The sequence below is a fragment of the Salminus brasiliensis genome, chromosome 11 (genome assembly GCF_030463535.1).
Source record: "Salminus brasiliensis chromosome 11, fSalBra1.hap2, whole genome shotgun sequence".
Classification (NCBI taxonomy): Eukaryota; Metazoa; Chordata; class Actinopteri; order Characiformes; family Bryconidae; genus Salminus; species Salminus brasiliensis.
In genome coordinates this window covers 40,510,641-40,528,140 of record NC_132888.1, presented here as the reverse complement: position 1 = coordinate 40,528,140, position 17,500 = coordinate 40,510,641, and the positions used below count along the sequence as shown (strand labels likewise).

Genomic DNA, 17,500 nt, shown 5'->3' with positions numbered 1-17,500 from the left:
TAATAATAATAATAATAATACATCCTTAAACACTTGCTTGCTACAGTGAAGCCAAAATAATAAAAAAAAAAAACATTAATTAATAAATCATATATATCATAGCTAAAAAAAACGTACAAACGAACGTAAAAACGTAAAGGCGCTGGAAAAACTGCATTTCCCACAAGGCCTTGCGCGGCGGTGACGCGTTGCAGCGCGCCGCTGTCGTTTATTCTGCTGTGCTTTCCGGACTGACTTTCTCTTGACATTAAAGCCTCGCAAATTATTAAAAATCAGCCAAAAAACACCGTAAACCCCCGAATCTCACTCGTGTAAGTATGGGAGTTTGAGCTGTACCCGCTGTTTTCGGCTCGTTTTGGGTTTTATAGGTTCGTTTATTGGCTGATCAGCCTGCTGTCCTCCACATGTGTGCTCTGAGGGCTTGTGTGTGTATATAAGGCTATATTCATATTCATATATTCATATATTTATATATTTATGTCTGTATTTATTATTAACAATATCATATAAACAAAAGCCCAGCGCGTTGTTGTTATAGTGGATTCAGTTATTGTATGCAAATCTGCTCAAATAATTCATATTAATAGTCATTAAAGATCTGCTGTCATTAGTGTTAATATTCACTTAAATCTATAATTAGTGTCATTAAGATGATAAATAATGTAATAGATGCCGGTTTATACGGTACGGTGTGATATTACTCGATATTATAATTCAATAACAATAGAATGGAAAAAAGAGACAGTACAGTAATTCTGGGTTTTGTAGTTTTTACTAAGCTGTTGGCCTTTTTTGTAAAAGTGTTATTGTTAAAGTTTATGTTAATATTATAAACAAAAGGGTTTAATATCGTATGGAAACATTGTTAAAGTTGCTAATTGTAACCTTGACTCAAAAATGTTACATTAAACTGCAAAAACACCCAGTTTATTAATCACTGGTTTTGTCCTGTCACGCCTAGCTAGCTTACATTAGCTTACATTAGCTTGAATGATCTTAAATTAACTTGAATTAGTTAGAATTATCTTAAATTAGCTTGAATTAGCTCGATTTAGCTCAAATTAACTTGAATTAGCTCAAATTAGCTTGTATTTGCTTGAATTAGCTCAAAGTATCTTAAATTAGCTTAAATTAGCTTAAATTAGCTTGAATTAATTAGAATTAGCTTAAATTAGCTTAAATTAGCTTGAATTAGCTTGAATTAGCTGCATGTCAGATTTCTGGAATATACTGGTATAGGAAGCCAAATCTCAGGGACCTGTTCTAATGGAATTCGGCCTCCGCCTGTAACCCATCCGTGCAGTGAACACACACACACACACACACACAGAGTGGACAGTGAGCACACATGCCCGGAGCGGTGGGCAGCCCGGGGATCAGAGAGTGTGAAGGGCCTTGTTTAAGGACCCAGCAGTGGCAGCTTGCCGAGCCCGGGTATCGAACCCACAACCCTGATCATTCATACTGAAGTTAGGTCATGTTTAATATCTGTGTATGTCTGGTTCTGGTTCTGTGTGTTGCAGTGTCCACCATGCTGCTCTCCCTCGGTACCAAAGCGGCTGCTGCTGAGGCGCTCTCGCAGCCTGTCTCCCTGCCGCGTGCTGCACACGAGCCCCGGCGAGGCCTCCAAGGTCTGCGCGCGCGAGCTCGAAGCGGGCCCGGGGCCCCGCAGCGGCCCCCGCCAACGCCGTCCAGCGTGACCCCTCGTGGTGCAGTACCACCAGCTGGCCAACAGGTGGCGCGCCAGCCTGGAGAATCGGAGGAGCTCGTGGGCGGCGCTGGCTTCGGCGGGGCACGCCCAGAAGTACTGGGAGGAGGAGGAGGCAGGGGGCAGGAGCGGCGGTGGGGCAAGCAAGGGGGCGGCGGGCCACAGCCGGGGTGCTGTCCGCTGCGGCGGTGGCCTTGTGCTTGAAGAAGGATGAAGACTCTAAAGGTAAAGTCCCAACTCACACAAACCCTTGTTCACTACTTAGTGAACTACTGTCTGGCCCAGTGGCCTCCAGCTCTTAACACCCCATTCAGGTGGCGTGGACTTCAGGAAGATTTAGAAATAATGAATAAATATTAAAAATAATAATAATCAAAAACACTCCCTGCTGTCTGTAGGCTGTATCCCTAAAAATGTGCCCTGCCCTCCACAGGGGAAGGTCTTTTGAACGCGGCCAGGTCCAGCAACGCGCAGGAGGTGGAAAGGTAAACAGCTCACCTCAGGGAATTGTGTGTTGGGGTGGGTGGGAGGGGGTGGGTACGTGGTACCTCATTCTGTTTTTCCGTCCCGCTGTGGAAGTCCTGCTGGGCCGGAATGGAAATCATGGTACTAAAACGGCAATGTTAGGGGTCCAAGGACTAGGGCACGGTCAGATGTTAATGTAGTGTTCAGGCAGGTGAAGTTGCACTGATTGGCCAGATGGTGGCACTATACCTCAGCGTTTGGTTTTGACTCCAGAAGCAACATGTCATGAGTACTGATATTTTTACCATATCGCCCAGCCCTACTTTATATTAATTTACCCCGCTCTGCTCGACTCCTGTAATTTTTAATTAGCTATTATTATCTCTGAATTTAAAGCATTGGTAGTAACATCTGTGTGAAACATTAAAGAAAAAAGAATTAATGATCCGAATAAACGTTAAAATGAAGAAAGAATTTCACTAGTAAGTAATATCCACAATAAAACGTCTATAAAGATATCATAAATAATAGAATATTTCTCTTTCTGCACTGTATCCCTTCACTGTCGCGGTTAGTGGCTGAAGTGCCTGGCCCCTTTGATTGCCATTTTATTTACCATGTTATTTATAATCAACGCTTTGTTCCAGAACACAACTTTCTTCTATACTCACATAAATAATATTATTATATATATTCTTATTATTCCCCCCCCTCCCCTTTATATCTAAATGGATTTGTCATGGAATGCAATCAAATCCTCACAGCAATGCCCCTCCAAAGTCTAGTAGAAAGAGTCTAGATTCCTCCATCAAAAGCAGGATCAACTCTTTTTAATAGCCTGGATTTCTGAAGAAACCCTGAATTAACAAGCAGCTGTCCCAATACTTTTGTCCATACAGTGTGTTTTGATTTTAATTCGAGACAAACTGTAAATAATGCTCCGTCCACTAGAGGGCAGCAGTGGTTTATGGCTCAGTGGGCACACACTCACAGGTTTATGAGCTGTATGAGGCAGGCTATAGTGTTACATGTATATATTATATATGTGTGTATTTTGTTTATTTATGAGGCTTTTTATTAATGGTTATACAGTCCTGTGACAAAGTATTCACCCCTCCTGATTCCCCCTATTTCTGCCTATTTATCGCCAGTTGTCTCAGATCAGTTTCAGAAAACAGCTTTGCACCACCACATCGTCCTAAACTCATAACTGGGTGTGCCTCGCCTCTCCGATTACGGTCCTCCGACATTATCTCAGTGTGCTCCAAGGCAGGTCTTTGACTAGGCCAGTTTGGACCAGCAAAGGTCCTCCAACCCTCACAGTACCACCACCAGTCTATCAGACTGGACCATGGGTCAGTCTATCAGTCAGTCTGGACCATGGGTCAGTCTATCAGTCAGTCTGGACCATGGTCAGTCTATCAGTCAGTCTGGACCATGGGTCAGTCTATCAGTCTGGACCATGGATCAGTCTGTCAGTCAAAGCAAAGGGTCCTCAAACCATCACACTACCACCACATGTTTGACAGCTGGTGTGATTCTGATGTTCTAGTTGCTCTCTGTTATTGCTGGGTAGACTGGGTAACTAAGAGCATCCTGCAGGCCGAGAGAGAGAGAGAGGCCTCGGTGAGGTAATGGCCGAGAGGCACAGCCTTACTCGGCTTTGAGGCGCGCCTGGTTGAAGCAGAGAGAGCCAAATAGAAAGAGAGGGGCGAGCGAGGCATAATGAGAGAGGGGTGGAGAGAGAGAGAGAGAGAGAGAGAGAGAGAGAGAGAGAGGGAGTGGAAAAGCAATAATAAATGGACTGTTGCCATTCTAGCACAATATGGAGCTGCACACACACACACACACAGTAAAGGATGAGCTGAAACACAAACATGGCCAGCTTGGTCTACAGAGAGACGGACTGACCCCAAGTTCTCAGAAATAAACCGCTCACCCTGAACCTCTCAGCCTGTGTGTGTGTGTGTTGTGTGTGTGTGTGTGTGTGTGTGTGTGGGCATGCGAGTGTGTGTGTTTGTGAAGGACGGGATGCCGTATGACCGTACACGCGCCATCTGTTCCACTGTGTGTCTAGTGTCAGATCACTCTCACTGATTTTTTTTGATAAAGCCCTCGGTTCTAGATAACCTCCCCAGTCAGAGCTGTTCTACAGTGGAGGTTCTAGATAACCTCTCCCAGCCAGAGCTGTGGTTCTACAGTGGAGGTGAATGGAAGCAGACGTCAGAAGCTCTAAAAGACACTGCCTGATGCCTGAGGCACTGTTCTTCCAGAGTTCTGAGAAGATTCCTGGTCATGGTGGAGTGATTGGTGGGTTCGGATAGTTAATAAAACGGCTATATTGGAGTTATCGCCATGACGACGCCTGGTTCCGTCCACCAGCACTGTAAAGAGATCAGTAAGAATCAGTAAGTTCCTCTGCAGTGAACACAGTTTCACACCAAAGCCCCAGTCTGAATCACTCTGAACCACTCTAATTTCACTCTAATTCACTCTGAACCACTCTAATTTCACTCTGAATCACTCTGAATCACTCTGAACCACTCTAATTTCACTCTGAATCACTCTGAACCACTCTAATTTCACTCAGAATCACTCTGAATCACTCTGAACACTCTAATTTCACTCTGAATCACTCTGAACCACTCTAATTTCACTCAGAATCACTCTGAATCACTCTGAACCACTCTAATTCCACTCTAATTTCACTCTGAACCACTCTAATTTCACTCAGAATCACTCTGAATCACTCTGAATCACTCTAATTTTACTCGGAATCAATCTTAAATCACTCAAATTTCACTCTGAATCAATCTGAATCACTCTAATTTCACTCTGAATCACTCTAAATTCACTCGGAATCAATCTTAATCACTCAAATTTCACTCTGAATCACTCAAATTTCACTCTGAATCAATCTTAAATCACTCAAATTTCATTCTGAATCACTCTAAATTCACTCAGATATCACTCTGAATCACTCTAATTTTACTCTGAATCGCTCTGAACCACTCTAATTTCACTCTGAACCTCTCTGATCACTCTAATTTTACTCTGAACTCTTAGTTTATTAGCGTTTAAAATGTGTAATAATTACTGTTATTATGATATTGTTACTGTACAGCAATTTAAACATTAGGTATCATTTAAAAAAAAGAAAAAAATCCTATTTGTTTGCATTGAAACATAGAAAATGACGACAGAATTCACACAGTCTTGCTAAATTATTATTAGTCTTGATAATAAAGTTCTGATAAGTGTAAAGTCCAGAAGGAAGTTCTAGTAAAATTCAAATCCAGTATGAAACACATGTAACATCTAGAATGAAGGTCCAGTAAATTATTATCAATAATGAGTTTCTAATAGAATGAATACACAGAATAACAGTTTTTAAATGTTATTATAATTTATAATAAGAATAATTATTGTTTTTATTATTTATATTCAGTGTGAATCTACAGTGTATGTAATATCCAGTGTGAGCTTCTATGTGTAACATGCAGAAGGAGGTTTATAAATTAATACACATTAAAGCCGTTAATAATAATAATAATAATAATAATAATAAAATAGAAGTTAATGAGATGCGAGTCCAGGATCAGGGTGTAGGGATGTCTGCAGTGTAATGAGGAGGTTAAAGGTGCTGAGGTTTCCGCTCAGGCCTGAGGAGATGTGACAGACGGCGGACGGCTCTACGGCCGGACCCCCATGACACACACACACACACACACACACACACACACACACACACTCATCAGGTGATATTACACACACCTGTCCTCCACTTTAGACCGGGTCTGCGCGTCTGCTGGACATAAACTGTTAAACAATGCGGGCAGTGGAGTGTGTGAAACTGGAGAGAGTGTGTGTGTCCGAGCGAGCGAGCGAGAGGGGGGGGGGGGGGGGATTGAGTGTTACACTGGTTTTGGAAGTGTTGCTCAGCTTTAGCCCAGAGGCCTCCGCGCAGATGGTTTCAGGTGTGTGTGTGTGTGTGTGTGTGTGTGTGTGTGTGTGTGTGTGTGTGTGTGTGTGTGTGTGTGCGCGCTGACAGGCACCAGATGTGTTAAGTATTAAGTCTGGTCACTCGAGGGGGTAAAACAGGAGGCTGTGTTTACTGTAAACACACACACACACACACACACACACTCTTCCTGAGACAGACGGCAGCAGAAACACTGATCTCTCCTTTACTCAACACTGACCTAACCCCTCTCTCTCTCTCTCTCTCTCTCTCTCTCTCTCTTCAGCTTGTTGGCAGCTGGAACGGATCCAAACACTCGCCACCGTCTGGGCTGGACTGCGCTTATGGTCGCTGCCATGAACAGACATCACAAGTAAGAGTGTGTGTGTGTGTGTGTTTTATAAAGCAGGGATGTGTGTGTGTGTGTGTGTGTGTGTGTAGATGAAGACAGTAGTGGGTGTTAATGAATCTAATGAGCTTACAGAGCGGGACCCTCTCTGAGGCCCATTCACACTGACCATGGGCAGACGAGGCGTAGCACGCTCCTAATGACCCTGAGCCTCACGAACTACCACACACAGGCCCACAGCAAACAGCCTCGTACTCCCTGTTACACACCTGTACCCCGCACAGCGATCAACATCAGATGCTGGGCTTTATTCCAAAGTACCAGGCCCGCTAACAGTGGTAAAACACTGATATCAGAATAAACACTAATAATATCACTCCTACAGAAAGTGGTGAAGGTGGTTCTCCATCTCTGTGTTCATCATTAGAACATCTCTGAAGTTCTCCTCTCTCAGGAGTCTAGTATTATTTAGAGTTCTCCTCAGATCAACACCTGGTTTGGTGGTAAATCAGGGCTTAATGATGGTGAATCAGGTGAGCTGCTGCTGCTGATGATGATGATGATGATGATGATGATGATGGAGGTGAACACATCCTCCTCGCTGTGCTGGCTGGACTGGGGGGCGTCCAGGAGAACCCTGGAGGAACCGAGCTCTGTTCTTCAGACTAGCTCACCGACAAGATCTCACTACTTCTTTCTTCAGAATGAGAAGCTTTAATGAGATCTGAGTCTCTACTGTAAAAGTACAGTACTTTTTTAATATGTGTGTATATATATATATATAATGTGTGTGTGTGTGTATTAGCTGCTGTTATCGGTCAGTCGATACTTGAGGCCTGTTGTCATAAAGCTCTCTCTCTGGTCCGGCGTGTTCCGCTGTGTCGTCATTACTGGGGACGTGTCGGCCCCTGCTCACCGGGCGAGATCAAGCGGTGAGGAGAACCAGTTGGACTTCGCCGTTCTGAGAAATCCTGGCTTTCTAGAAACCCCCCCCTCGCCTCCCCTCGCCTCCCCTTTTACCAAATTCAATTAACCCTGCCTTTCCAAACACACACTCACACACAGCCAGAGGAGCATGGGGCGGGAGGGGGCGTCGGAATCCAATTTAGAAAGCAAATGGCAGCCGGGGCACGCCCCCTCTTTTGACTGGAGGGGTGCAGGCCGTCGCCCTCAGAAGTGAGAAACAGATGCTATTCTGACTGGACAAACACGGCGGAGACCTCCAGACCTTCAAAGAGAAGAGGGGCGCTCCCAGAACATTGACCCACAACCTCACAACCAAATCCCCCCCCCCCAGCCCAGGCACTCAGCCTTCACCCCTCGTCCCGCAGGAGAGGGAGTGAGATGTAAATTGATTGGAGCTCAGGGCTGGAGTTCACTCGCGGGGGCTGCTGGAGCCCCTGGGGTAAAGCTGAGGGGCTGTGTGAAGTTTCCATGGTTTCTGGGGTAATGGTGGGTTTGGGTCCTCAGCTCCTGACGGCCGTAATTAGCCCTGTTTAATTGGCTGTAATTAAAGAAATGTTGAGTAGAGATCAAAGCACTGGGTCGCAGTGTTTGATCTGTGTGGATTCAGCTGACCCCAATCCTGTCCAGCTTAATGGAGCAGAACAGAACGGATTTCACCAAATGAATTGAGCTGATTTGAGCTGATTTTAGTTGATTTGAAGTGATTTGAGTTGTAATGAATCGGATTGAATTGAGTTGATTTTGAATTGTAATGAATCGGATTGAATTGAGTTGATTTGAGCTGAATTGAGTTGATTTGAACTGATTTGAGCTGAATTGAGTTGATTTGAACTGATTTGAGCTGAATTGAGTTGATTTGAGCTGAATTGAGTTGATTTGAATTGTAATGAATCGGATTGAATTGAGTTGATTTGAGTTGATTTAAGCTGATTTGAGCTGAGTGGGACTGAAATGAATCTGAATTGCCGTGAACTGCTTTCAACTGAGTTGAGTAGAATTGAAGTGAAGTCAGTTAAACTGAATTGATCTGAATTGAGTTGAGCAGAACTAATAAAAAGAACAGATTTGAATTGAGTCGAACTGAATCAGTCTTTACCCCCAAACTTAGTAGAGTAGAAGTGAGCAGAGGGTTAACTGGGTTAAATTGATTTGAGCTGAATTGAGTTCAGTAGAATTTAAATGAACTGAGTTGATCTGAGTGAAATTGAGTTGAACTTCACTGAGTGGAATTGACTTTTATCAAACGGATTTGATTTGGGTTCTGGTGACCTGAACTGATCTGAATTAAAATGAATTAGGCTGAATTGATTTGAGCTGAATTGAGTTCAGTAGAATTGTAATGAATTGAGTTGATCTGATCTCTTTAGAAGTGAATTGAGTTGAAGTTTAAGGGGAACTGAATTAAACTGATTTGAGTTTAAATTGGATTGAATGGATGAATTTAAATGGAAGTGAATTGAGGTGAACGTCTCTGTTCTGAAGATGCTGGAGAGGAATCCAGAGGAAGAGAGAGAGAGAGAGAGAGAGAGAGAGAGAGAGAGAGCGAGCGAGCGAAAGAGATAGAGAGGGAGTTGCTATCTCTCTCTGTCTCTATCTCTCTCTCTCTCTCTCTCTCTCTCTCTCTCTCTGGTGATGTATCACTGTCCTTCATAAACCCTTCTAAAACCCCACACACTGCTGCCGGCTGTTTTTGTTTGGTGTGTGTGTGTGTGTGTGTGTGTGTATGTGTGTGTGTGTGTGTGTCGGGGGCGGGGGGGGGTGTGGGGGCTGCTGCACTCACAGCCTGTTATGAGTGGCATAACTCACAGTCACCATGACGCTGATTCCGTCTTCCTGTCACTCAAAGTCCCTTGTGACCAATCAGAGCTCCAGGGCGGGCGAGGGACCGCCTGCTTTGGGAAACGGAGGGCTGTGGTAGGATGAGGCAGATATTTAAGAGCGTCTTTAAGTTTTGGTTTCTCTTAAAAAATCCGAAAATTCTTCATATTCTTTGAAGAATATAATTTTTTCTGAAGTGTGAATAAATATTAACACCCAGTCCGGCCCCTGCCGCTTCAGAGGGGGTGTAGGTTCTTGGATACCTTGAAATGCACCTCCAATTAAAATTCTATTATTATTATTATTATTATTATTATTATTATTATTATATTGTATTATCATTGTGTTAGTTTACAGTTCCCACATTAGCTCGCCGTCAGTGTTCTGGTGGGCTTTTTTTATTCTGTTAGTTCAGACATGCTAGTGTGGGGTTAGCGTGGCAATTAGCAATGTTAATAATTATATTAATATTACCTGTAGAAATATGAAATGCTGTACTAGATGAAAAAAGGAAAGCAATATATTATTATTATTATTATTATTATTATTATTGACAATTCAGACAGTTGCTGTAGTTCACTGCAGGATTCAGACGCTAGGAAATACTAGCATTTATAAGTATAAATCGTTTATTGATAGCTTATTGATACAAATCAAGTCAGAATGTGAGATTTTCATATTTATTTCTAGCTTTTTATAAAAGAATTAAATTAAATCATATTTTAACATTTTAATTCAACATTTCAATGTACAACGTTTTATTAATTGTGTTATGTTGGTATTGTTTATATATTATTTTTATGTCCTTGGATATCTTAAAATGCACATACAGATACAATTCTATTATTATTATTATTATTATTATTATTATTATTATAATTCAGACGGTTACTGTAGTTCACTGCAGGATTCAGACGCTAGGAAACACTGGCGTTTATTCTACCAGTATAAATCTTATATAATTACAGTAGTTTATAGTTTATTGATATGAATCACATTTTCAGGCATTGGAATGTCAGAAAGTCAGAGTGTGAGATTTATGATATGATGAGTGTCCGGTCCGGACTGTCCAGTGTTAGTGAGACCTCGGTAATCAGTGTTAATGTGGCCCGCGCTGCGGGACGCTCGTCTCGGGTGGTAAAGGCAGATTGCAGTGGCGTTATCTTCACTGTGACACTAAGAGGTGTCCGACTCCCGGCTGGTGAGTGTGTGTGAGTGTGTGAGCGATAAGAGTGTGTCGGTAGTGGAGTGGTGACCGTAGTGTCCCTCACACACTTCGCTTTCCACATGCTGCCTCAGGGATCAGTGACCAGTCCTGTTCGTGCGCTCGTCCACCGAACTGTTCCCTTGCGGAAGAGCCGTTATTGTAGAGGGGGGGGTTTGGGGGGAGGAATGGTGCCGGTGTCCGGCTCGATGGTCAGTTTTACTGTAGGAGACCTTCAGCTATTACCCTTCGGGAATCTGTGCTGGTCCCGACTGACAATGGCTGGAGTCTGACCACCGGCCTCGAAACTCAGCGGTGTTGAAAGAGAGCGTGGTTCGGTCAGATTTGGTCAGAGAGGGACGTGTGTTTGCTTAGCTTTGATGTGTGTGAGAGAGTGTGTGTGTGTGTGTGTGTGTGGTGTGTGTGTGGTGTGTGTGCAAGCTCTTCACCCAAACTCCCCTTCAGGCCCTGAGGGTTTGTCCATTCACGTGGACAAAACCCAGCGATGGACTGGATCCCTTGTTGACCGTTCCAGCCGGCCGGGCACACGGCCTTGTCCAGGCGGAAAGAGAGGGGGGGCGGGGGGGCGCTGGGAACACGCGAGCGATAGAGCTTTTCTCCTTCCTGAAAGAGAGAAGAGGAGGTGGAGAGGGGCTGCTGGAGAGGGGGATTATCCATCCTCTAGGAGAGAAAGGGGTGGGCGAGTCGGTGGGAATGGAGGGGGATTATGTGGGAATGGGTGGGAATGGGCATGTATTACTAAAGAGGGGGAGCGGGAGCAGCCAGGAGTGATGTGAAGTGAGGGCCGGAGCGTTGTCCGGTTTGAAATCCGGTTTGAAATTGATGTAAAAATGTTTTATTTGCTGCTTCATTTCAGACCTCAGCCAATCACAAGCCTTCACAATTCAGTCTACACCAATCAGAAGTCTAGACATGTCTAGTATGTGCATCTCCAATGAAATCCCCATAGTTCGCTAGCTCCGTAGCTGAGGTCGGAAGCTCAGTACTCCGAGGTTGCAAGCTTTTAGAGGTCGTTCACAAATACAGACTGAATTCGGGCGGAGTACTGACGGAAGCCTCCACCCTCCGTTGTATTTTTTTAGAGCTCGTCCACAAATACGGACAAAATGAATGAAAAGTACGGACAGGACGCTCCATCTTCATCCATAATATACAGTCAGCATAAATAAGCCTCAAGACTCTCAGTACAATCTCTCTCACACACACAACACACACAAACGGAGTTTGGTCCATGCTGCTCACATGACTTGACCACCTGTCTCACTTATAGGTAGTGCGCACCTGGACGTGTGTGTGTGTGATTGACCCTCAGTCTGACAGCGGAAGAAAGTACAACCTGGCTTCTCTAAAGGTGTGTTTAGTAACAACACACAGTTCGCAGAGGGAGGAAGCAGGTGTGTGTGTGTGTGTGTGTGTGTGTGTGTGTGTGTGTGTGTGGTGTGTGTAAAGTCAGGATTTGCTGGTGTTTAGTGGAATCCGTGGTTCCCTCCAACCGCACAGTATTACCGGTGCCACTGGCAGCAACACAACCCCCTGCTTCACAGTTGGTAAGGGGCTCTTTCCATGGCCCTCCACATCTCATCTGGACCCTCCACAGTTCCCCTGAACCGACCTGCCGTTGCTTAGGAACTTCCCACCCTGTAGACACCGCAAGCTCAGGGATCCGCTCGGGTACCTCCTAGGGCATCTGGGTTACCGTGAGGAGCTCCGTTAGTCTGGGGTGCTTTCTCACACCCAGCCACCCACCCCACCCACTCGCTGTGTTGAGTTTGGGCTTCAGTCAGGGTCAGGCCGTTCTCTGACCCCGCTCTCACCATACAGTGACAAAAGAGGGTCCAGCAGACCCCTCGTATGTTCCCGCCTGCTCTTCTTTGTAGTTATTACATAACCCCCCTAAGCTTTGCCCCTTTGCCACTTCTCCCTGGTCAGGAGGGCATCGGGGGAGAGTTTCCAGAAGTCTGGAAGCTTCCACAGAGGTCAGCGTTTCGGCCTAAAGCACCCTGAACTCCGTGAGGTCAGGGTAAAACGCCCCGTCAAAAGCCTGCCGCTTGCCATCGGCAGCCGGAGCCTGGGAGAGCACAGTTCCTTCCCCACAGGTGTCTGTATGAGAACCGGGGGCCCGGGGGGCTGCCCGTGGTGGCGATGCAGCGGCGGCCAGTGCGAAAAGAAGCCCGGTGAAGATTTCTTCACTGGAGGCCGGACGGAAGTTAGGAGTCTTTCCCAGGGACTCTTACTGGTGGACTTGTCCAGCATGGGAATGGGGGGGAGAACCGGTCTCTCGGTCAAGTGCGCTGTGACAATGACATTGACTGGGTAAACACGCCGCGTCGGAAGTCCTGTACCTGGAGTGTGTGTGTGTGTGTGTGTGTGTGTGTGTGTGTGCGCGCGCTCAAAGCCGTCTCTAAGGGATACCTGTTTGCTTTGACGCTGCACTGACTCCTTTGCCATGGCTGACTTGGGTGGGGAAGCATTTTCCGGAAGCGCTCCGTATGCGGTTTACTCCACAAGAGCAGCGGAGCATGGGAAGTGTGTACCAAGGTGGACAGGCGAGACGGACGTCACCACAGCAACGATGGAGGGAGCCTCCTTCCGTGGGCCTGTGGGGAACCATTGCAGTGATGCTGTTGAGCCGGTCTGCGCCGGAGGAGAGCAGTGGAGTATCACTCGGCCTGATCGCGGACTGAATTCCCGATGATGTCACGGATACAGGAGAGGACCAGTTCTGACCCCGTTGACTGAGCACACGCCTTTCATAGAGCGTTAAGAACTGAAGCCAGTTCTATAATACACAGTAATACACAATTTCTATTATTATTTAGTAGTAGAGAACCAGCATTAAAAATTATATATATACAGAGATAATACACTAAAACAATCAGAATTAAATACAAAAAGTAAACAAAATAAATAAAAATACAAATTAGATTTAAAATAAGATATAGAGATATAAAAAAAAATAAAATACAGTAAAAGGTATTTAAATAAATCTAGAAATAAAGAATAAATGGAAATAATAAGATAAAACAACTAATCAATAAAAATGCAAATTAAATTACAAAATAACCAAAATATAGAGACAAAAATACAATGCAGTAAAAAGGTATTTAATTATAGAAACAAAGATTACTATGGAAATATTAATATAAATACAAAATACAAATTAACATATGAATAAAAGTGGAAATACTAATAATACTAATAAAATAAGATCTATATTTAGTTTAAATTTAGTATTGTAAATAAGAAATGAATAAATAAATAGAAATAATGCATTAGAAATATAGGAATAAATATAGATACAAATTCATTTCAAAACACAAAAGGTCAGTAGAGAAGATAAAAAATCATTGAATTAAATGGACACAATCAGAAAAAAATCATTAAAATGCTATAAAATGTAATACAGTCACAATGTAATTAGAATAACTATAAAAATAAAAAAAAAACGTTTTCAAATGATTTCAGATGTTTCCAACTTTTGAATTCGAAGCATCTTTAAGATCACAGCGGTGTCGTCTGATTTAACCGTCTCTGTTTTTTGTGTTTCTCTCAGTGTCGTAAAGGTTCTGTTGGAGTCTGGCGCTGATCCAAACCTTGGAGATGAGTTCAGCAGTGTTTATGGATTGCACGGGACAAAGGTGTCCACTCTCTGGAGGGTAAGAGCCCGTGCTGCTGTTCACGCTTTGTCTGTTAACTTGCCTCCTAACTTCCTGTTAGTGATCATGATGGACTACAGCTACCTATAAACAGCCGGCGCGGTGGTCTATAAACGCCTGGTGCGGTGGTCTATAAACGAACGGTGCAGTGCGTATAAACGGATGGTGCGGATTCTAGTAACCACCGCACCACCCGTTTATAGACCACCGCACTGCCCGTTTATAGACCACCGCACCACTCGTTTATAGACCACCGCACCACTCGTTTATAGACCACCGGCACCGCCCGTTTATAGACCACCGCACTGCCCGTATTATAGACCACCGCACTGCCGTTTATAGACCACCGCACCACTCGTTTATAGACCACCGCACCGCCCGTTTATAGACCATCGCACTGCCCGTTTATAGACCACCGCACCGCCCGTTTATAGACCACCGCACCACTCGTTTATAGACCACCGCACCGCCCGTTTATAGACCATCGCACTGCCCGTTTATAGACCACCGCACCGCCCGTTTATAGACCATCGCACTGCCCGTTTATAGACCATCGCACTGCCCGTTTATAGACCACCGCACCGGTGGTCTATAAATAGACATTATTGGATATACTTTATGTAAACAAACATGCTCTTACTAGTGTGTTTGTAGTGCCTTCAGGTGTTGCCCTATTACACACACTCGATCTGTCAGTCTAGCCTTCATCATCATCTTCATCATCATCTTCTTCATCTTCATCATCGTCTTCATCATCACAGTGTCTGAATAATCCTCCCATAAAGCCTCTGTTTAAAACTGACTGATCCTCCTGCTTGCATTCATAGAAGAAAATGGTGTGTGTGTGTGTGTGTGTGTGTGTGTTTGTTTATTACAAATATCAATTTACTCATGGACAGTATTATTATGGGATATCCAAACACGCACCACTTATTTGCATATGTGTAATCGTTCTATTTTCCAGCGTGTTATTTTTTATTATTTTTCATAAAAAAAGCCCATGCACTGAAACACACACACACACACACACACACACTCTCTCTCTCACACACACACTGCAGTAGAGACATATTTATATATGATATGTATATTACACACATTTGTATTGTTGGCAGTTTTTTGGGCCGTCTGGGAGGAGGCTTCCCCAGATGCACCATGATGGATGGGCAGAAGTGTGTGTGTGTGTGTGTGTGTGTGTGTGTGTGTGTTTCTTTCTGTGTGTGTGTGTTTCTGTGTACTCCAATGGTTAGACTGTGTGTGTGTGTGTGTGTGTGTGTGTGTGTGTGTGTGTGTGTGTGTGTGTGTGTGTGATGGATGGTATGCTCCTCTCTCTCTGACGCTTTATTGAGTTAGCTGTGATTATCCGGCTCTCAGACATTAGTTACCAATGACGACCAGCCTGACAGCAGAGAGAGAGAGAGGAGAAGGGGGAGAGAGAGAGAGAGAGAGAGAGAGGGGAGAGAGAGAGGGAGAGGGAGAGAGAGAGAGAGGGAGGAAGGAATAAGGGGAAAGGAAGAGGAGGACGAGGGAGAAAGGATGGGTGGAGAGGAAGTGTGTGTATGAGTTTATTTCAGTTATGTATGTAAAGTGGCAGTGTGTGTGTGTGTGTGTGTGTGATGTTTTTAATGTTTGCTGTTCGTCTCCAGACTCTCACACACGACAACTTTCTCCATCTTCTGCTCCATTAACCCCTGACTTCACCCCTCACTCACTCACTCACTTACACTCTCTCTCTCTCTCTTTCTCTCTGTCTGTCTCTCTCTCTCTCTCTCTCTCTCTGTCTCTCTCTCTCTCTCTCTCTCTCTTTCTCTCTCTGTCTCTCTCTCTGTCTCTCTCTCTCGCTGTCTCTCTCTCTCTCCTCTCTCTCTCTTTCTCACTCTTTCGTTACAACAACGTTGTCAAAACAAAGCTGAACACGTTACATTAAATTATACCAAAGACAAATTATTAATCATTAACTAATATAAGCAAAATATTAATAAATAATAAATATAATATAAATGTATATATATAGTAACCATTATTTATAATGGATATGGATTATAAAAAAAAATCCATTTATAATATTCAGAGAACAAAGATAAATCATCAAAAAGTAATATTATAATATTATAATTTATTATAATAAAAATACTAAGAATAAATATAATAAAAAACATTAAATATTCATAAGTGATATATAAAAATATAAAGCAATTGTCAAAAATAAAAGTAAATATCAAAAATAATAATAATAATAATAACAAGGGGCAACAAGTATTAACTTTCTTATTTACAGTAGTTTCACAGGGGTGGAATTTGGCATATATTTGGCAACGAGGGTCTCTGGGTTGCCTTTACTGGGGGAAATATTTGATCACTGAGGCACTGCTGCTTTATATATCTATAATTAAGATGATTTACATGTTTCTGGATTGTCCTACAGTGCATATTAACCATCTCTCTCTCTCTCTCTCTCTCTCTCTCTCTCTCTCTCTCTCTCTCTCTCTCAGTGTTGGTCAGCAGGGAGGACGAGAGTTCAGCAGTAGGCTCAGTAGCCGTGCCAGTTTTCGCGGCTGCACTCCGCTGCATTACGCTGTTCTGGCCGATGACCTTCGCACTGTCCGCATGCTGCTGGAAGCAGGTGAGACACGCCCTACCACCCGGTTACTACCACCCTGTTTACTACCACCCTGTTACACCCTACCACCCTGTTACGCCCTACCACCCTGTTACGCCCTACCACCCTGTTACGCCCTACCACCCTGTTACGCCCTACCACCCTGTTACGCTCTACCACCCTGTTACGCTCTACTGTTACTTCCCCACTGAATGAAACGCACTGGGCTTATGTCCAGCTTTGTGGAACAGCAAGCCCTGCTTTGATTGTGTGGGTTATGTCACTGTGATGGATCACAGTAGCCTAGCCTAGCCTAGCTTAACTGTAAAAGTCATTTATTTATTATTTTTAGAATTTTACCCCATTTTTCTACCAAATCTGGAAGCCCCCTCACTAAATCCCCATGTGAACTTCCCCTCCCAACACCAGGGGGACTAGCACACGCCTCCGACTACCGCAAGGCCCACTGTGCTCCCTCCGACTCCGGCTGCTGATGGCAAGCAGCGCTCATTGCTGCAGCTGTAAACTCCACACCCCTGCAGTTTGTTACCATGGGGCGCTGTGGTAGTGTGTCATCACTTCTGGATTAAAACATAGAGTGTGTGTGTGTGTGTGTGTGTGTGTGTGGTAAATGGTAAACAAATGCCTGAATCCATATCAGGCTTGTTCGTATTACCCCTTTGGGCTCATATAACTCACTACAATAAACCCCATTACACACACACACACACACACACACACACACACTTCCTA

The 17,500-nt window shown here is 44.1% G+C and overlaps 1 protein-coding gene across 1 annotated transcript; it reads left to right on the top strand.

The window, feature by feature from the left end:
• The first annotated feature begins 1,348 nt into the window (after window positions 1–1,348).
• Window positions 1,349–16,768, top strand: LOC140565141 (uncharacterized). The gene is made up of 6 exons (XM_072690949.1): window positions 1,349–1,385; window positions 1,571–1,933; window positions 2,142–2,193; window positions 6,421–6,507; window positions 14,046–14,148; window positions 16,641–16,768. Exons 1-6 carry the CDS (start codon window positions 1,349–1,351, stop codon window positions 16,674–16,676), a joined length of 678 nt encoding a protein of 225 aa, XP_072547050.1. The 3' UTR covers window positions 16,677–16,768.
• The last annotated feature ends 732 nt before the right edge of the window (window positions 16,769–17,500 follow it).